Source organism: Amphiura filiformis, unplaced genomic scaffold (assembly GCF_039555335.1).
Source record: "Amphiura filiformis unplaced genomic scaffold, Afil_fr2py scaffold_310, whole genome shotgun sequence".
Classification (NCBI taxonomy): Eukaryota; Metazoa; Echinodermata; class Ophiuroidea; order Amphilepidida; family Amphiuridae; genus Amphiura; species Amphiura filiformis.
In genome coordinates, this window is record NW_027305774.1 from 36,104 (window position 1) to 52,943 (window position 16,840).

The 16,840-nt window shown below is 37.3% G+C and overlaps 1 protein-coding gene across 4 annotated transcripts; it reads left to right on the plus strand.

Moving 5' to 3' along the window:
- The first annotated feature begins 968 nt into the window (after nt 1-968).
- Nucleotides 969-8,264, plus strand: LOC140145471 (uncharacterized). Of its 4 annotated transcripts, none has more exons than XM_072167188.1 (3): nt 969-2,231; nt 5,104-6,186; nt 7,132-8,264. In XM_072167188.1, exons 1-3 carry the CDS (start codon nt 1,584-1,586, stop codon nt 7,186-7,188), a joined length of 1,788 nt encoding a protein of 595 aa, XP_072023289.1. In that variant the 5' UTR covers nt 969-1,583; the 3' UTR covers nt 7,189-8,264. The 4 variants fall into 4 exon arrangements, with proteins under 4 accessions (XP_072023289.1, XP_072023288.1, XP_072023286.1 ...); XM_072167187.1 differs by having other exon boundaries at nt 7,142-8,264; XM_072167185.1 differs by lacking the exon at nt 7,132-8,264 and having other exon boundaries at nt 969-1,030; nt 1,379-2,231; nt 5,104-7,125.
- Nucleotides 8,265-16,840: the final 8,576 nt, after the last annotated feature.

The window sequence follows — 16,840 nt, forward strand, 5'->3', positions numbered from 1 at the left end:
TTATTTTTTGAAATTCAGTCATAACTTTTCAATATATATGTCTAGGAAGTACAGATGCTTTCTATAGCCTTGATAATATACAAGAAACACTTTTGGAAGGTTTTGTGATCATTAGAGGGGGCATACCTCTCAGAACAACAAATAAATAGAGGCCTCCTCTTTTTTCCAGCCATTTTTGTGTACGCTAAAACAGCTCTAATTATGGGTATTTACACCGATTTTGCGATAAAAATAAAAGCCCCTCCTCCTCCTTTTTTTTTTCAAAAAATCCGGACGTGAAACATGTTTTTTATTTTACTTGGCCTAAAAACAATTGAATTAATAATAGGGATGCCCACTCTCAATACAGTTTCCACTAGAACGATTTTTCATTTACTGTGTGCGTGCACTCACACACGTATTGTCTATGGAGAAACTGATCGATACAAGAAATCCCAGGCCTGTTAAATGGCGTACATACTTGTTTTGATCCAAATGTAGGCCTATATCAGGGTGTTTCAAGAAATTCCTGATTCCACCAGAAAACATTAACCAAACTTTTTCCTGTTTGGTCAGTAAATAGAGAGGACCTTCCTGCATGAAGAGATCAACTTTTTTTAATGAAAAATTTAATGAGATGAGAACTACAACAGGTTGGAGTGACACCATTCCGTGCATCAGGTGTTCAAACGCAATTATCTCCGAATTTGGAGTGAATCAGACAAGCAAACTTACATACTCATAAAAAATTTAACTATTTATGAAGACAAAATGTGTAGGATGTTAAGAAATTTAAGAATGTTTAAGCCTACCGCGGCCCATCTCAAATCATGCACTTCTCACTACCATGTCCATTTCATAGGGAGTGTTATGGAGCCCCGTTCCCGATTTCATTATAATCGGATGGAGACACCATGACCTCGTTAACCTAACATTTATAACTATTTATGAGTCGGCGCATTGACGACTAAGCCAGCTTGGCAAAAGACTGCCCCGCCCTTGTTGAGTCAGTTGATTGCGAGCTGGCTGGTCGACATCACGTCTTTATTTAGTGAGTACATTTTATTCAGAATCAATTTGATTTGTAGTAACTTGAAATAAGAATTAAATATATTGCAAAGAAATTAAATTATTGGTTTCAGCTAGTTATTTTGTGTTAGATCTCGGTTTCCTCTTTTGGCGTTTAACGTCATAATAAATTGGTGGAGTTATCCGTGGTTTTCTTTTCATTAATTCTTAATCGACAGTACCACCTGTCCGCTTGTTTAAATTTCGCGCGTTTTTGCAGTGAGCTTTGTTCCGTGTACTATCCATTCAGTATTATTATTCAATTCAGTTAACTGCACTATTCATTCATTGCTTGGAAGTATTATTAATATGGGCTATGTTTGTCGTGTAGTACCGGCCAGCTCGCAGTCTACTCAGCATATTTCGGCATATTTGGGTATGTAATTTTATTTATTTTAAATATTGTGTTATACGGGCGTGGCATTATCTTGTAGGCCTTGTTTATCGAAATTATTATACTGGGTATGAGTATAGCCCACAAGAATGTTGGTTATAATTATTTCCATCGTCTGTTGCCACACGTAAATGAAATATAGATGGAAATAATAATTCATTGCAGTGTATTCATTGCTATTTTAGCCGCTTTCCCAGTCTTTTGTTCAGATATTTTGGATAACGCTACGCTTGTTGAACCAATGCCAGAACAAGAGTCACCACCGATAGTCACCATGTCTAAATATGAAGGGCATTTTAAAGAATCGTATTCTGGCAAACCAGAAGAGAATTTAGAATTGTTTTTGGCACGATTTGAATTAAATTCTCAGTTGCGTGATTTCGCAGATGCAAAGAAACACTTGGCCCTTAATCTTAGATTAAAAGGAAATGCATCAATTTGGGTTTCAACTCTGCCAGACGGTCAGAAAGACACATATGAGCATTTAAAGGCAGCATTAATTGAGCATTTTCAGGGTAATGACATGAAATGGGTTAACGAATCGAAATTATCAAGCCGTATTCAAACCGAGGCTGAGTCTCTGGATGACTATTTCTCAGATATCTTGACGCTTTGTCACAGACTAGGTAAATCTGAACAAGAAAAGTTGACTCATTTCATATGTGGTTTAAAACCTAACTTACGTGCTTTTGTTATTTCAAAGGAACCTGAATCTATAGACAAAGCAGTGCATTTTGCACGCCTTGCCCAGACAGTTACGAATCTTCCATCCACCCCATCAGTGAACTTGGTAAGTGAAAATCCCAATGCTATGCAGGATCAGAAAATTGCATCAGTATCCGCTATTGAAAAATTATCAGAACAAGTGGAGCAAATCAAAGTGCAAGTTCATGACATAGCGTCCAGGCCTAAGCCAAGCTCCAATAGACCCTCATTCAAACAATATGGGTCATTTAGAGGGAATCATCAATCTAACAATAGGTCAAAATCCCAACATGACCAAAGGAGACCAAGTTTCAATAGACCCACGTGCTTTCGTTGTGGAAAACTTGGACACAAAAAGTTCGATTGTTATTCAAAATTTCACGTCGAAGGTTATCCTTTAAACTGACAACCCCGCCTACTTCCTATCATGCATCATCTGTAGATAGTAATTCTGGTGTCAAATCTCAGAATGTAGGTGAAGGGGACACAGCTTATATTGACACTTCCTTTCACAATTGTTGTATTAAAGTCAATTTGGGATGTGACCAAATGTCATGTTTAATTGATACTGGCGCAGACATTAATTTGATCAATGAAACTTGCTATCAAAACTCTTCTGTATGCAAAAGCTTGCGCGTATTCAATCCTCGTTATAGTCGTGCAGTTACAGCAAATGGTTCTTGTTTGAATATAGTAGGTCTTGCGTACATTCCTTTGATAATTTCTGGCACAAAATTTTCGGTTCCTATGCATATTACTTCCAATTTGGACCGTGAGCTCATACTTGGTGCAAAATTTCTGAATTCTCAGGATGCAAATTTGAATTTTAAGTCTAAAACACTCAGACTAAATTCTAAAGTTCACCTCAGAACTTCTTCGCGTATTGAAATGCCACCACGTTCTCAATCTGTGTTTTCCGCAAAAATAAAAACCAAGTGTTTGGTGGAACTTCAGGAGTTTGTACTCCTGGTAGAGCGTTAAACAATTTGGGTTTACAATTAGCCCATACTGTATGTAGAGCAAAATCGCATGGTAATTATTCTGAGGTGCCAGTGCTGTTGTTAAATCCTTCAAACAGTACTGCTGTTATTTACCCTCGGACTAAGTTGGGAACATTTTCTGTAGTAAACGATAGCGAAGTCCATTTTTTTTCTGCTATTGAGGATGATCCCGTTGTGATGTTTTCAGAAGTTAAACCTGAAATTGTGCAAGAGAAATCAGATGCGCAATCTAAAATTGATGAAGTTCTTAGTCAAGTTGATTTAGCAAATGACAACTTGACTTCGTCTCAGCAACATGAACTTCAATCATTGTTGGCTGATTATGTTGATGTGTTTCAAACTTCAGGTAGTCCTTTGGGTCATTATTCCAAAATTAAGCATGTCATCAACACTGGTGATCATCCTCCTGTGAGGGCTCGTCCATACAGACATCCTCCTCACTTACAGAAAGTTATTAGAGAGCAAGTTGATCAAATGTTAAAAGACGGCGTCATATCTCCTTCTACTTCATGTTGGTCTAGCAATGTAGTCTTAATTAAAAGAAAGACTCAAAAGACTTGAGATTTTGTTTGGATTTCAGGCCCTTGAATCTGTGTTCTTTTAGTACCAATTCTCTTATTCCGAACATTCTGGACTCGTTAGACAGTTTAGGTGCTGCAAATCCAGCATTTTTCTCAACTTTAGATATGGCATCAGGGTATTGGCAGATAGGCCTAGAGGAAAGTAGCAAATGTAAGACTGCTTTCATAACTCAGGACGGTCTATATGAATTTAATGTCATGCCATTCGGCCTCCAAAATGCGCCAAGCACGTTTCAGCGCACAATGCAGGAAATTCTTAGAGGCCTACAGTGGAAAATTGCCTTAATATATCTAGATGACGTCATCATCTTTTCAAAGTCTTTTGAGGAACATCTCAGTCATTTGTCTCAAGTTTTAGATCGTTTTAGAACAGCTGGACTAAAACTTAAGCCAAAAAAGTGTAGTTTTGGTCATAACAAAGTTCGGTATCTTGGCCACATTATATCACAAGAAGGCGTATCCACAGATCCAGAAAAGACCAAAATTGTTCAGAAATATCCTGTTCCAAAGAAAGTCTCAGAGGTTAAATCGTTTCTCGGTTTTACAGGATATTATAGACGTTTTGTTCCAAAATTTAGTCAAATTGCATATCCACTGATCTGTCTAACAAAGAAAGATGTTCCATTTGTTTGGTCATGTGAGTGTCAAAACGCGTTTGAAACACTCAAACAGAAACTCCTTGAACCGCCCATCCTGGTTTATCCTAGGTTTGATGATTCTCAATTTATCCTCCAAACGGATGCGAGTATTACAGGCTTAGCATTCATTCTTTCCCAAGTTCAAGATGGTAGTGAGAAAGTTATAGCTTATGGTGGAAGATCCTTAACTAGTGCTGAAAAAATTATTCCATCACGGAATTAGAAGCATTAGCGGTCGTTGAAGGTGTTAAAAGTACTCTTCTTACCTTCTGCATGGTCCAAAGTTCAAAATTGTCACGGATCATCAAGCTTTGTGTTGGATATTTGGAAGAAAACCTGTCACAGGTCGGTTAGCACGTTGGGCTTTGCTACTGCAATCGTATGACTTTGAAATAATTCATAGGCCAGGTAGTACTATTCAAAATGCCGATGCTTTAAGTAGAATACATCAAAATGTATCATTAAGTTCTAGCCAAATTCCTATTGAATTGCCAAGTAATCATAGCAAAGTAGATGTCAAGTCAGGTCAAAGTAAGGATTGGATTCCTTTAAATTGGATTCCATTTGGGTTTGGTTCACTAGATGATGATATTTTTCCTTGCCATACAAAACCAAATGTCAGTACAATTCGTAATCTTAGGTTTCAACAAGGTAAAAGGTTAAGTGACAGAAATGAGGACAAGTTTGAAACTTATATACCCCACATTCATGATAGTGTTAATTTGTCTGATTTTAAGCAGGAACAAAGAAAAGACTCCTTTGCAGCCAAGATGATCAGATACCTTGAGATAGGCGATCTCCCAGATGACAACAAAGAAGCTCGTAATATACTGCTAGAGTCTGAACATTATTTCTTACATGAAGGTGGGTTATTTCATATCTGGTCCACTCCAGCAAAACGTCATTTTCCTGAAAGGACCACTGTACAATTGTATGTACCGTATAGTTACATTGATACAATTTTGAATGCTCATCATGATCAAGCCCTTGCTGCTCATTTTGGATTTCACAAAACTTATGCCAGTATTCGAAAAAGATATTTTTGGAGAGGTATGTACAAAGATATTGATAATTGGATTAGATCATGCGTTTCATGTGCTAGTAGAAAAACACCTAAGCATAAAGTAATTGCTCCGTTAATGACCATGGAAGTTCCTGGACCATTTGAGAGAGTAAGTGTCGATATTTTAGGTCCACTTCCTATATCTACTTCAGGCAGTAGATACGTCTTGTGTTTCACGGATCACTGCACAAGGTGGCCAATTTTGGTCCCAATAAAAAATATGGATGCTAGTACTGTAGCTCACTGTTTTTACAAAGAGGTGATATGTAATCATGGTTGTCCAAGGTTTCTTCTAAGTGACAGAGGCACAAATTTCCTGTCAAAGCTGATGCTCGAAGTTTGTCGTATCATGACAACAAATAAACTCAACACCAGTTCATATCATCCTCAGTGTAACGCAGTACAAGAACGTTTTAATGCTGTTATACTAGACACTATTTCTCATTATGTCAATAAGTTTCAAACAGATTGGGATGACTACCTGCCATCAATCCAGTTTGCGTACAGAACCAGTTCTACTGACAACAGCGTAGGATTCAGCCCGTTTTTCTTACTCTACGGAAGAGAAGCAATCTTACCAATGGATGTTGCCTTACTGGAGCCAGAACGTTTAACAGATAGAACCGTGAGAGAACACATCAAGCAACTGGTAACTCAGCTGGAAACGACTAGGGAAATCTCCAAGCATCATCTACAGCAAAATCAACAGACCATGAAAAAGCGGTATGATCAACACGCCACTGATGTCCAATATCAGGTAGGAGACAGTGTATTCATATATTTCCCAGTAACACAACCAGGATTGTCCAAGAAACTGTGCAAACATTGGTGCGGCCCATACTTGATTATAAAACAATCAAGTCCGGTGAATTTCATGGTTAGAAATCTTGAGAACAATAAACTCTTGAAGGCGCCTATACATGCAAATAGAATGAAATTTGCATATAACCGGTATGTTCGCCCTGCAAATAATGAACTTCCTGTAGACCTTCAAGCTCAAGCACCTGTAGCAGTATTGGATGACACAGATCTTCCAAAAGACTCATTTGAGCCCTTACTGGCTAAACAAACTGTCAAAGATTCAGTTATTTTACCTGTGCCGGGATTACCTGCACATAAGAAACAAACTGACAAACTGTATGCAGTAGAAAAAGTCATCAGAGGAAAATTCGTCAACGGTAAACTGCATTACCTGATTAAGTGGCAGAACTTTTCAAGCAAGTCTAATTCATGGGAACCTGAAGACCATCTTACTGATGCCACTCTGGACTCTTTGAAGACAAATCCTGTCAGGATAGCAGGAAAAGTGAAATAATTTAAAAATGCCAAAATATGTTTATTGTGTGTATATATTTATTGGTAATGTCGTGAAAATTTAATGAAATGAAATGATTGCCTGCAAGAGGTACCGGAATCGGACATGTTATTCAGGCATTTTGTGTGAACATTTAAGAATAATTTGATGTCAACTTTCAGTATAAAATTGGCAAAATACGCAGATAAGTTGATTGAATTATGTCAGTATTTCAGAATAAGTTGACATTATGAAGATAAAAGTAATGGAGAAACAAATTATGAGATCAAGAAAATATTTGACTCAAGAAAATGTATGTTTCTGAAATGTATGTTATATTGTATTATGTATTGTAAATCATGTTATTGCAAGCTTGCTAATCAATTGTTTGTTTTGTTCTTTATTGAGTTTTATACAGAATGGAATTCAGAGGGTACCCTCCCCCATGAACTTAGGATCTTCTAGTTCTTTCATCTTACTGGACTTGACGACAGCTACTTGTTCGATTAGCGGAGTATGCATATCCGCGCGGGATGCATATGCTTCTTAGTTAAATGACTCTGTGGAAGGAGAACGGCGACTCTGGTTGCGCGCATTTTGTTATCAAAATTACTAGAGGCCCGTACTCCGGAAGCAAGAGTACCGCTGGTAGGAATATAAGGTCTTGGCAATTCAAACTCAATAGGAATTATTAAATTAAGTAAGTTTCATAAATGATGTCAATTAAAAAGTAAGTGTAGTGTAAAATAATGTGTTGATTAATTTAAAAAAATCAAATCGTATGAGACGATTCAAAAAAGGGGAGGCGGATGTTATGGAGCCCCGTTCCCGATTTCATTATAATCGGATGGAGACACCATGACCTCGTTAACCTAACCTTTTTAACTATTTATGAGTCGGCGCATTGACGACTAAGCCAGCTTGGCAAAGACTGCCCCGCCCTTGTTGAGTCAGTTGATTGCGAGCTGGCTGGTCGACATCACGTCTTTATTTAGTGAGTACATTTTATTCAGAATCAATTTGATTTGTAGTAACTTGAAATAAGAATTAAATATATTGCAAAGAAATTAAATTATTGGTTTCAGCTAGTTATTTTGTGTTAGATCTCGGTTTCCTCTTTTGGCGTTTAACGTCATAATAGGAGTATAAAAACCGGGGACCATCATGGCTTCCATGCACACACAGTGTATTGCTCAATGTAGTAAAGATAACCTTTGAGTTGGAGCAAATTTCTCAAAATTGGTAGTGATTAATGTTACCAAACTTATGCCATGATGAAATATAATAATTTTTGAAGATAAAATGTGCTGACCTTAAAAGATTGAACAATGTTTAAGACTACCGCTTTTCATTTGAAATAATGCACTTATTGTTCATCTCCTCTATGGAGATATTTTCCATGGCGGCCATCTATGATCATGCTTGAGGTTTCACCAAACAAACCATGGGTTTTGAGGTCTTATATTTTTGTTGTATGTCAACAAAATCGATTAAATTTTCAGGATGATCTTATTTTCATGTTGTTATAAGCAAATATAATGTTCCAGATAAGATAGTTAATAAATAAATTAAGAAAAAGTACCTTAAAGTTGCACTTTCTGTTAGTATTCCTTTTGGACTTTAACTTTTAACATGTTCTAGCAGCCCTATATAAAACCGTGACACTCGAAAGGCCATATCTCTGGAATGAAACGTCCGATTAAGATTATTTAAACGCCAAAATGTTTCTTTCATCAATTCCCATCCAATAAGTTAGGTCTGAATCAATTTAAAAGTACTTCAATTTTTAGTGGACATGCCTATTAATAAGTTGCCTCCAAAAATTAATGGATTCCTTTTGTGATGCTTTATTAAAATATTTCACATTCACCCCTTGCACTAACAATGGGTGTCAAATTTGACATTCCGGCAAATACGGTCACCCCTCTACTGCAAGGATCATGATTCCATTATTACCGGCGGAGGAGGAGACTATATGCCACGCTCAGCCTGCCAAAAATTCTTTCCCCCCTCCCCCCTGGCGCATGCCCAACCTTCCGGCTCTCAATTTACAAACCTTAATGGTCTAAAAATGATACATGTTGCGGGCGCAGCGAGCAGGAAAATTTGCATAAACGTTTCCGTATTGTTTTCCTTTTACTTTAAAGGCGCCCCCTTGAATGTGTACCCAAAATTGCTTGCCCCCCCCCCCCCCTCCTCTCGGCTTGCCAAAAAGTCTCCCCCCCCCCCCATTTTACCCTCCCCAGGGCTCATTGCACAGCCCCTAAGCTGATTTAAAAAGGGGGTCATCGGGTGGCAGATTTGCCTCACTGGAAAAATGGGGTCTATTGACAGGCACATGACACGTACCAATATTATAGGAGTCCCCCCTCCCCCGGAACAACGGTTTGAACGAGTATGAAGAGTAGACCAACAACTAAGCGTAGGCCTATTAGTAAAATTGCACCAAGCCGAAAGTGCGTTGACCTTTGCTACATTTCTGCGCATGCATAGCGTCGTAACTAAAGGTCCGGCACAGATAGGGCAAACTACATTTTAAATTGGGATATATATTAATTAAAAGCTTATATTAAGGGAAGGGGTATGAACGTTTGGACAGTATTTATTGTGGGACATTAGAGCACATCAGACATATCGAATTGCATTCTGAATACGAAGAATGGCCTTCTGATATCAAATAATTTTGATTTTTTTAAATTCGCAATGCAATACATGTACACATTTTATGGCAAATGATTAAAAATTGATATTTTTTAACAGTACTCGAAGGAAACTTTATAAATCTGATGATTTCTACCTAAAGTGTATGTAGGTGGGATGAAAAGCCGACGATCAATTGAAAATTTGAAAAATTTGAAACAAATTATGTCTTTTTGGGAAAAAATCCATATCTTCAATATGAAAGGTCAAAATTTTCAATTGATCGTCGGCTTTTCCTCCCAGCTACATACACCGTTAAGACTATATCATTAAATTTATAAAATTTACTTCGAGAACTGTTATATCTCCAAATGTGAAAAATATCAAATTTTAATAATTTGTCATAAAATTTGTATTATATCGTGAATTTCATAAAATGAAAATTATTTGATATCAGAAAGACATTCTTCGTATTCGGAATGCAATTCGATAGGTCTGATGTGCTCTCATGTCCCACAAAAATGCTGTCGAAACGCTCAAAACGCTCATTCCAGTTCCCTTAATGAAATATTTGATATATTCAACATCAAATTTGTATTATATCGTGAATTTCATAAAATGAAAATTATTTGATATCAGAAAGACATTCTTCGTATTCGGAATGCAATTCGATAGGTCTGATGTGCTCTCATGTCCCACAAAAAAAATGCTGTCGAAGGGCGCTCATTCCAGTTCCCTTAATTAAATATTTGATATATTCAACATCAATTATGGTCTAAAATATTTTTGATTCCCCCCCTTCATGTCCTAAAAGAAACCAAAAATATACATCATTAACAGTGGCATAGATTTCTTTTTGACATTGGGGTTAGAGAAATTTCTTGAAGTCCAGTGAATCCAGCACCTTTTGCCGCCAAAATAAGTTTGTGGTACAAATGCGCGCGAAGCGAGCAAAAAATATGCCATATTGAAGCTAAACTGGTGAAATATAATACAAAAGTATACCAAAGTATTTATGAACACTCCCTTAATAATATTTTTATACAGTATTGAAATGCCCATGTTTCCATTTTTCACAGTTCCCGAATTGTTAATACTCCGAAGAGTAAACCACTGTTTAGCTTTTTCACAGATTCAAGTTTCTTTACTCCGAAGAGATACCCCTGTTTTCATTTTTCACCGTTCTGAGCTTTTACTCCGATTAGCTACACTAGTACCTGTTTTCATTTTTCACCGTTCCGAGTTTTTAATACTCCGATTAGACACCCTGTTTTCATTTTTAACCTTTCCGTTTTTATAATACTATACTCCGATTAGATACCTTGTTTACAAGTTTCACCGTTCCGAGTTTTTTTTCCTTTCTGTGTTTAGACCCCTTTCTAAGTTTTAGACCCCTTTTCTTCTTTTACATCCCTTTCTGTTTTTAGCCCCCTTTCTGAGTTATAGACCCCTTTTCTTAGTTTACATCCCTTTCTGTGTTTAGACCCCTTCCTGAGTTTTAGATCCCTTTTCTTAGTTTAAATCCCTTTCTGTATTTAGACCCCTTTCTAAGTTTTAGACCATTTTTCTTATTTTACACCCCTTTCTGTTTTTAGTCCCTTTCTGAGTTATAGACCCGTTTTCTTATTTTACATCCCTTTCTGTGTTTAGACCCCTTTCTAAGTTTTAGACCCCTTTTCTTATTTTACATCCTTTCTGTGTTTAGACCCCTTTCTGAGTTATAGACCCCTTTTCTTATTTTACATCCCTTTCTGTGTTTAGACCCTTTCTGAGTTATAGACCCCTTTTCTTATTTTACATCCTTTCTGTGTTTAGACCCCTTTCTGCGTTATAGATCCCTTTTCTTAGTTTACATCCCTTTCTGTGTTTAGACCCCTTTCTGAGTTTTAGACCCCTTTTCTTATTTTACACCCCTTTCTGTGTTTAGATCCCTTTCTGTTTTTAGCCCCCTCTCCGGGTTTCCCCCTTTCTTATTTTACATCCCTTTCTGTGTTTCGACCCCTTTCTAAGTTTTAGACCCCTTTTCTTATTTTACATCCTTTCTGTGTTTAGACCCCTTTCTGAGTTATAGACCCCTTTTCTTATTTTACATCCCTTTCTGTGTTTAGACCCCTTTCTGAGTTATAGACCCCTTTTCTTATTTTACATCCTTTCTGTGTTTAGACCCCTTTCTGAGTTATAGACCCTTTTCTTAGTTTACATCCCTTTCTGTGTTTAGACCCCTTTCTGAGTTTTAGACCCCTTTTCTTATTTTACACCCCTTTCTGTGTTTAGATCCCTTTCTGTTTTTAGTCCCTCTCCGAGTTATAGACCCTTTTCTTAGTTTACATCCCTTTCTGTGGTTAGACCCTTTCTGAGTTATAGACCCTTTTTCTTATTTTACATCCCTTTCTGTGTTTAGACCCTTTCTGAGTTATAGACCCCTTTTCTTATTTTATATCCTTTCTGTGTTTAGACCCCTTTCTGAGTTATAGACCCCTTTTCTTAGTTTACATCCCTTTCTGTGTTTAGACCCCTTTCTGCGTTTTAGACCCCTTTTCTTATTTTACACCCCTTTCTGTGTTTAGATCCCTTTCTGTCTTTAGCCCCCTCTCCGAGTTATAGACCCCTTTTCTTAGTTTACATCCCTTTCTGTGTTTACAACCCTTTCTGAGTTTTAGACCCTTTTTGAATTAACACCCCTTTTTGAGTTTTAGACCCTTTTCTGATGTGTATAGACCCCTTTCTGCGTTTTAGACCACTTTTTGGATTTTACACCCCTTTCTGCGTTTAGACCCATTTCTAAGTCGTAGACCCCTTTTTGGATTTTACACCGCTTTCTTAGTTTTAGACCCTTTTTGACCCATGTGGCCGCCCATACCTGTGCCCCTCCCCCCTCATCAGAACCGGATGCAACGCCTTCTATACTTTTTCATTCATTAATTATAGGCGTATTAATAGTAATGCGTCGAGTTTTTAAAAAGTAATATCCGCCTTTTTTTTTTTTCTTTTTTGAAATGACATACGGTACTTGTTACAAAAACAAATCAGCATGGAAAACATTTTTTTTTTTTTCGTCAGAGGCAGATATTTGGCCTATTCAGTGTCATAAAGCTACAAAATAGACGATCTTTTAAAATCATTTTTAAATGGCTATTTATTTTTCAACCTTATTGTTTGTATTTGTAATGTTCACACAATCTGAACATGTGCTTGTAGGACAACGATTTTGAATTAAACATGTTAATTGTGATATTTTAATTCCCCTAGAACACCACAGTTAGGCCTAAGCGTCCAAAATTAGAAGTGGGTTTTCTTTTATTTAACCTCATTATTTCGCTAAAATTACTCGAAAACCCTCCTAAGAGTTGTTGTTACTAATAAACATTTCATAATTTTGGGCAAAGGATAGCCAAATAGTTGACCGAAATCGTATATTTGCACCAATATTTGACTGAAATCGTATATTAACATTACCGCCCCTTCGTGGCTTTATTGCAAGCCAAAGTGTGAAACGAGATTACTTGAAATATATATTTCAGAGTTGAAAGAGTTTCAAACCTACGAATATATTTCTGAAATATGTCTCTCTGATTGGTTGATGGTCAAGAGGATTACGGCATCCTCAAAGCCTCTTGCTGTAATTCTCTAATCGATATCTATTATAGGACCGATCTTCTGAAATCCATACAACCGTGTCAAATGAAATAGTCTCGAATCATAATTTGTGCACGATACAACGTTGATACGTCAGATTTCGGAATTTTATTAAAATAGGCATAAATCACATTGAACAGGTTGAATGCTGGCAAAAGTAGATAAAATAACTATGGGTCGAATTTACATTAATCAGTGTCCTGGGGCCAGGATAACATTTAGGACTCCTTCGAATTCTAAAACAATACTTCGCCAAATGTCCTTGCTTTCATTTTCTCATTTAATTTGTTTTAATTTTAATTAATTTCTTTATCCACTGGCTCTCTGGTAAATCCGGTATTGCCAAATATTTCTTGTCCATTACCCGTGTTAATCTATTTATTTATTAAAATGAACCATCTATTAAATTCCTATAATACAATGTATAGGCCTAGTGTATTTGATAACAAATTTGTTTTTATTTTTGATTGGAATTTGGGTTCCATTACACGATTTCATAATAAGATATGTTTGGGCATGGCGGAATTAGTATATGATTAAAAATAGACATACTCTTAAGCCCCCTTTTTTAATGTTTGTAGGCCTACATTATTGATATCAATATTTATGTACAAAATGCAAAAGAATGTATATATATTTGATTGTTTTGTAAACATTAAATTTGATGTTTACCAGTGGCGCAACTAGACATTTTCATTTGGGGGGGCAAGCAGGGGCAAACATAATAAATGAGAAAATGCGAAAATTTTTGGCATATTGAAGCTAAACTGGTGACATATGGTAAAAAAAGTTGAATAAATGCGTGCGAAGGGTGCAAATTTGTGTTTTTTAAAGTTAAAATGACCAGATATGAGGTTAATTAATAACTCTCAGAAGTAGGCCTACTTTAACTTTTTCATTTGGGGGGGCAAACAGGGGGCAAGGGTTCAAAATGGGGGGGGGGGGCTCCAGCCCCCCTGCCCCCCCCCCGCTGGTTACGCCACTGATGTTTACTCATAATTATGTCTGGAAAGTCAGGGAAAAACTAAGGAGTATCGGTATTTAGTTTCCTGGGAAAGTGGATCAGATGAGCAGTGAGTAAAAACATTTGCCCTAAATCTTTATTTGATTTTTATTGTTTTATGAATTTATTAGGGCTACTGGTAAAGTGCAGAAAAAACCTCCAAACGCACTCTAGGATTTTTCATCAGCAGCAGTAGAAATTTCTCTTGCATAGATTTTCTGGTGACCTCGCTTGGATTTAGCAAACACAGGGTTATAGCGCGTTATTTAATCTGATTCAACTCGTCGTGGCACGTATATTTATTGCACGTGTAATACTTTTTGACGTCACGAAAAGTATTGTACATACAATATTGTACGTACAATACGGAGTCTGAAGCTAGCCTTACACTGTGTGCTTTATTGATTGGCCTGTGGCGCTTGTGTGCAATACAACGATGCGTTCCCATTGAAAATCGTTGAAAATGCAACTTTTGATTTTGGGGTTTGAGGCTTTGGAGGCGCATATCTTGGTCAATTCAACAGGTTGTCAAATGAGAAAGCAAAGTCCAATTAACAAAATGTATATTTCAGAATAATCCAATATTATCAAGTTATTGAACAGCAAGGATGAATATAACTGAAGAGTTTCTTTTTGTGCCTGGTGTACTCTGGCTATTAAGCATAAAACGCTGATTTGTATTAGTTTGTGTGCAATTGATAGATTTTCACATCTGATATTTTCACTCACCATACGGTACTCCCTATGTTTGTTAGCTTCCCAAGTGGATTTTACTCGGGCTTTCGCGATCAATAAACTGGTATTCCAAAATCATTTTGCTCAATATTAATTATACAAGATATGTTGCATTCAATATAACTTTTAATCATCTAATTATATAAACTCTTTATGACCATTTTACTATTGAACATTTTAATTCTAATAAACATCAGTAGAATTTTGAGTTCAACGGAATGCGTTCATCATGATTAAAAGGGCATTTCGTGATCCACAGCCTCACCCCCCCCCACTTTTCTAAAAAAAAATTTTAGATGGTTGCATTTTAGCAAAAAAGTACTAGTATACCAGATCGAAATTACAACACATTGTCCATGGACATGATGGAGCAGTGCAATACACATTATCATGCATAACTCACAAACGCAAAATCGGAATCAACTGGAATTTTGGGAATAAGCTTTTTTCGTGGATATCTACTAAAAATGTCATAAAAGGAGGATGCTAGGATCACGAAATACTCCTTTAATAATAACATATTTTTTATCAAAATCCGACTATGGCATACTATTAGTGTATAAATTATTGCTTTTAAAAACAAAGCGGATGTGAAAAGGACAACTTCTTTATGCATAATTGTGTAAGGGGTGTCTGAGCTGGTGTTCCCAGGTTTGCAAAATGAAGGCCTATAATACAAACCATTAATTGGTGTTCGATTTTGACACTATCGTTGTGTTAACTAATTAGTTAGAAAAAGTTAGGAAATGTGTAAAAATGAAGGCCCAATTGAAGCCATTTGTAGACCACTTAATTGTTTATGTTGACGTTGGGACATTTTGCAAAATGAAAGTCTAACTGAAGTCATTTGGTGCATCATTTTTACATTATTATTGCTTTAAACAAAAAATGCCCTGAACCTAATTTGCAATATTTTGCTTGAGATTTGAGATTCACAATTGCTAAAGCATGAATGGATTGATGTTGAAGTCACCATTGAGTCCGTCTTAATACTGATTTTGGTGACAAAATGTGACGGGCCCTGTATATCGGCGACCCACAGTAAGTTTTACAGGTTTATGGGCCGAGGAACTGCCTTCAAACAATGCCTAAAATAATCACAGGCCTATGATCGACCAGACTGTGCGGCTGTTTAGGGGAATGGCATGGGAGTTTTTTGAAGAAAAAAAACTTCGCCCACTAGTGAGACGAAAAAAAAATTGCCTCACTGATGAGTGAAAAAAAATTTCCCCCATCCAACTTTGTATAAAAGTATACATTAAAATTGAAAAATAAATACTTCGCCACCGAAGGCGAAAAAAAAATTCTGTCTGACCCAAACTCCCATGTCCCCCTGAGAATCTAATGGTGCGTCCCTTAGGTATGGGCAGTGATGGACCCTCTCAAAACCTTTTCTCTTCTCTTTTTCCCCTTTTCTCTTCTCTTTTTCTCTCTTTCTCTTCTCTCCTTCCCTCTTTTTTTTTTTTGGGGGGGGTAGGAGAAAAATGTGTGTGTGTGGGGGGTTTGATATTATGTCCACCACAGTGGCGTAGCGTGGGTCATCCGATGGGGGGGGGGCACCGACCATATTTGGCCGGGCACCGGGTCTGATGGGGGGCACAAGCCGCTTTTTGACAATTTTCCTATGGGATTTTTTTAATTTTGCAATCGACTTGGGAGCACGTGCCTCCCCCACCCGTGCCACTATGACGCTACGCCACTGCCCCCCCCCACTTTGAAAAGTGAGTCCCCCTGTCCCCACCCGATTTACGCCCTTGCCTCTCGAACAGCGAGTGAAGCGAGCACTTATAGCGAGAGCCTGTGCTAAAGCAGCCTTAAAGTACCTTACCGGTATTTTGAAAGCAGCGCTGAATGAAAGTTGCTGTTAAGGGACCGTTCATAAACACTTGTTAGGGGGCCTGATGCAAAAAGGGGCCCTGAAATTTTTTGACCCTCCTAAGGGTGGCCCTGAAATAAATGTATGCTTTTCTATGGGGTTGACCCATATTTTTCATGTCATAAAGGGGGCCCTGAAATTTTTGAGACCTGTAAAGGGGGGGGGGGCGAAAATTGTTTGCGATAATTTTTTTGCATCAGCCCCCCCCCCACCCACGCTAGGCGTTT

Bases quoted from the DNA above. Each gene is read 5' to 3' on its own strand.
- LOC140145471 (XM_072167185.1), top strand. From the start codon at position 1,584: ATGGAAATAATAATTCATTGCAGTGTATTCATTGCTATTTTAGCCGCT. The intron at 2,232-5,103 runs GTAAGTGAAAAT...TCTGATTTTAAG, and splicing joins CCACCCCATCAGTGAACTTG to CAGGAACAAAGAAAAGACTC.